This window comes from Rutidosis leptorrhynchoides, chromosome 3 (assembly GCF_046630445.1).
Source record: "Rutidosis leptorrhynchoides isolate AG116_Rl617_1_P2 chromosome 3, CSIRO_AGI_Rlap_v1, whole genome shotgun sequence".
Classification (NCBI taxonomy): Eukaryota; Viridiplantae; Streptophyta; class Magnoliopsida; order Asterales; family Asteraceae; genus Rutidosis; species Rutidosis leptorrhynchoides.
The window spans coordinates 601685437-601690262 of NC_092335.1; the positions used below are offsets into that span (position 1 = coordinate 601685437).

Sequence of the window (4826 nt, forward strand, 5' to 3'; positions counted from 1 at the left end):
TGACATTTGATGATTTCTACATATAGAAAATCACCGTAATTAATAGTTTACAATCTACATCTGTTCATAATGAAGTCAAAATAAGATACATGGTGATGATTTTGTGAATGCAACGTTTTCTCGAATAAAGCATGTATAATTCTATGCACATAGCTTGTATCACATATAAGCAAACAGCGGAAGACTTCTAGGAACCTGAGAATAAACATGCTTAAAAGTGTCAACACAAAGGTTGGTGAGTTCATAGTTTTAATGTTGCACATAATCTGTATATAAAGGTGGATCACAAGATTTCAGTTGTTTCATCCAGAAACGTTTATCAAAATATTCTACGAAATTGAGCACCCTGGTAACTAAACTTTAACGTCTATATAATAAGTACCTCTGTTTTAACATACATGCAACCAACATGTACAATACACGTAAACCAACGTGTACTAACCTCAAATAGCATACGTCTGTTTTATAGTTCAGGCTAGGGTTTCTATACCTGGAACAGACGGGGATGTCAAGCCCTATGGATCCATATGTAACTACTCGCGCCCATCAGTTCTTATAACCGGCAGTTACTAGTTACCAAAGCTAAGGGATTTTCAGTTCAAACTCGGTGTAGAATTTAGTATGTACTTGTATCCATTGCGTTTAAAATAAAGTGCATGTATTCTCAGCCCAAAACTATAGATTTCAAAAGCAATTAAAAAGGGAGCATATGAAACTCACCTTAGTAACACATAAGGTCATTCACCGAAATGTGACCGAAACTCGAAATGCAAAATAACTGCAGATCTCAACATAGAGAATATATGTTGGTCAATAAATGTTTAACAAGCTAGGTCGGGTCATATTGTATCACAATCCTAATGCTCGAGACCGACATGCAAAAGTTAACAAAAGTCATCTCAAAAGTCAACCTGACCTAATATGATCTTTAAATCTATACATGTTTATTATCATAGTATAAGTCTTGATAATTGAACGAATTTATAGTTTATCAAACTCAAAATATTATTTATTTCGGGAACTATATTATATTTGAATTATCATGGCAATCGAAAATATTTTATTATTTCACATAGCTTTTCAATACTTGTAAAATCAGATTATAGTGTTTATAAAGCTTTAAAACATGATAAGACATTCAACTTTGACAATTGTTCAACAAGACGAGAAGTGCTTTATATAGAAATTCATTTACTCGCTTAGTAATATTTGAAAATCCAAATTATTAATCTCATAGACAAGTTGTTTAAATATTAATTTACAGTTTCAAACACAATTTCAATTAACGTTAATCATAATTCAGTTGACCATATCTTTTAATCCGTTCATCGAAATCACGCGATTTCTAAATGAAAAGTTAATAATTTTTTGCCAGCTTTCCAAAAACATGCATATCATATACTTTATATCAGTAGCATATGTATCAAATTCATGATTCATCATAAACTATCTAACGACAAAATTAAAGCATACAAGCATGCATAAACATATATACTCGAGCACTAGACATGGATACACTATTAATATATAAAAGATAAGATGTGAATGTTCACGTATCAATATTGTGATTCAATATTGTAGGAAAGTACGTAGACGCAACGAAGATGATAAACACTAGATTGACCTCACAAGCATACCCCCGAATCATACCCATAACCTCCATAGCTATAACCCGTAATTTCCTTAATTCTTTTCCGCTTGAAAAACCCATTTTTATATTACTCGAACAGCACTCCGTCGTAGTATTTTATGTATAAATACTAATACTAACACTACCAATTAATACTAGTACTTCTAATATTATCATTAGGATTAATATTAATGATATATATATATATATATATATATATATATATATATATATATATATATATATATATATATTGAGAGAGATATCGAAAGAGAGAATGAAAATGAATGAAAACTGAACGAATTCAAGTTGGATTATAGACCTCTCAGCCAACCACTCCCCATGCGATCGCATGGGGCTCAAGTTATATAGTCATGTGATCGCATGGCTTAAAATTACAGCTCACGATCTTCTGCCGACACTCTTTGATACATATAAGATATATATATATATATATATATATATATATATATATATATATATATATATATATATATATATATATATATATATATATATATATATATATATACATATATATATATATACATATATATATATACATACATATATATATATACATATATATATATTATTTAATATATATATATATATTATTTAATATATAATATATTTAATCTTTAGAATTAATTAAATATTATATTATATTCTCGTGCATAGTTGATTTGTAATTTTATCACCGATGAATTGTACGTTGACGCTCGACTTACGTACCGGTTCCGGTTTTTCGAACGCCCTTTTGTATGCTTAGAAAACTTGTACTTTACATTTCGCGACACGTACCTTTATCAATATTTTGACTTATATCACCAATAATTATACTAATTGAAATGTAACTTATTCATTTGAGTGTTTTGGTCATTTGCTTCTTTAAATCAACGCCTCGTTATTTATCAAAGCATATTTAATAATATTAGTTCAAATCAAAACATTTTATGACTAAGTTAATATATATATATATATATATATATATATATATATATATATATATATATATATATATATATATATATATATATATATATATATATATTTTCATTTAGAATTATAAATTTATACATAATATATATGTTTGAAATATTTATCTAATAATATAATATTTAGCTTTTCAAAACTAAATATATTTCAAAGGTCATTTTAAAATCGTTTAACTAATAAAATTATTATAGCATATAACATTTATATTTTAAAACATGCAATTGATATAATTTAATCATGTATCAAATTCTCACAAGTTAACTTATCTAAATATCAATCGAATCAAACAACCAGTGTTACTATCGTTTATTTAACTAATTTTAAATCATATATATTTTTAATATTCATAAACACGTTTTAAATACACGTTGCGAGTTATTTATATATTTAATTCTAATAATCTATATCCTATTGTATATATTCAAATTATGTTATTTAAACAAAACATTTTTATAATCAAAATCTATTGAATCGAAACACGTTTTCGCACGTTTGAAAATAGATCGATCGAATATTATAAAATTCAATTCTCCACTAACATTTGTCTAACTTTCGTTATTTGTCACCTTATGCCTTCTTGTAGATCACTTTACCATTTATTCCAAATACCGTTAAAAAGAAAGGTTTCCTAAATCAAAGTGGACCTCTCAACAGAGACTCATAATCATAAAATGTATCTGATAAATCAATCATTTGATATTATCTTCTAATTCCATCGATAAACATATTGAAACAAATACGTTCATGTAAAGTATTTTACGTTTAATACTTTGTTAATATCCTCAAGTTATAATATATATATATATATATATATATATATATATATATATATATATATATATATATATATATATATATATATATGTATATATATATATATATATATATATATAATCATATCCATTTATATAATGGTTCGTGAATCGTCGAAATTTGATCGAAGTTAAATGAATGTATGAACACAGTTTAAAATTCTTGAGATTTAACTTAACAAACTTTGCTTATCGTGTCGGAATAATATAAAGATAAAGTTTAAATTTGATCGAAATTTTCCGGGTTGTCACAACTTGGCTCGGTAATACAGCCCTTTGTTCTCGATTTAATCGGCTATACCACCTAGACATTAACAAGTTCGGGGTTGTTGCAGATAAAATATTGAATGATGATTGGAATTGGAATTGGAATTGGACTTGGTCCCGTTCGGTTCTTGGTTGTCGTAATGAAGGAATGTTGTTACAGCTTCGAGATTAACAACAGGCGGTACAATTTTCTGACCGCGATGATCGATGGATTTGGTCTTTGGACTCCGGAGGTTTGTTTTCTGTCAAGTCGGCTAGGTATCGGATTGATCAGTCGATTCTTCCTACGTCGCAGTCGCCTACTCTGTGGTTCAAATTCGTTCCAAAAAAGATCAGTATTTTTCTATGGCAGTTAAAAGTGGACGCCATACCGTTACGTTGTAATTTATTTGCAAGGGGAGTTGATGTTAACACGTTAACTTGCCCGGTTTGTTCGAATAGAAATGAGAGTCGAGATCATGTTTTTTTTTGTTGCTCTCTTGCGGATGAAGTGTGGCACAACATTCGTATCTGGATCGGTTGCAATTTGCCGAGTTTTCTGTCATGGGAAGAGTTTCATAGTTGGATCGAGGCCTCACATTTAGCGAGCGCGAGCAAGAACAAGATTTGTGCAATTACAGTCACTCTCCTATGGGTGATATGGCGTTTTCGGAACGGAATTGCATTTAATGAGCCTTTTTGTACTAGAAATAATATTGTAGATTTGATTAAATATTTTGCTTATAGATGGCTTAAACATAGAGGTCAATTGGTTTCAAATTGGAACCTATGGCTTCTATCTCCGCTGTAATTTCTCTCTTAGCGCCTTGCTAGAGAGCATTTTTTCTTTATAATATACTATTCTTTGGCCGTCAAAAAAAAAAAAAAAAAAAAAAAACATCCGCTTGAACCGCGTACATTACACTATTAGAGTATAAGGTCAAATACTCTCCCTTCTAATCCGATCAAGAAAAATTCTTATAATTGTTTAGCTAAACATAGCTCTTGGTATTATGTTTAAGCATATCATAGTTTTTAGAGTTACGTTTATCATCCTCTTTAAATGCCTCTTTAAATGTTTTGTATTTTTCTTAAAGTACTTCTTTGTATAACATTTAACCACTAAGTTTTAAGTTTTA

The 4826-nt window shown here is 28.7% G+C and overlaps 1 protein-coding gene across 1 annotated transcript; it reads left to right on the plus strand.

Annotated features, from left to right (window-relative positions):
* The first annotated feature begins 3791 nt into the window (after positions 1-3791).
* Positions 3792-4498, plus strand: LOC139902200 (uncharacterized). Its single transcript, XM_071884849.1, has 2 exons — positions 3792-3941; positions 4061-4498. The coding sequence occupies exons 1-2, from the start codon at positions 3792-3794 to the stop codon at positions 4496-4498; spliced, it is 588 nt and encodes a 195-aa protein (XP_071740950.1).
* The last annotated feature ends 328 nt before the right edge of the window (positions 4499-4826 follow it).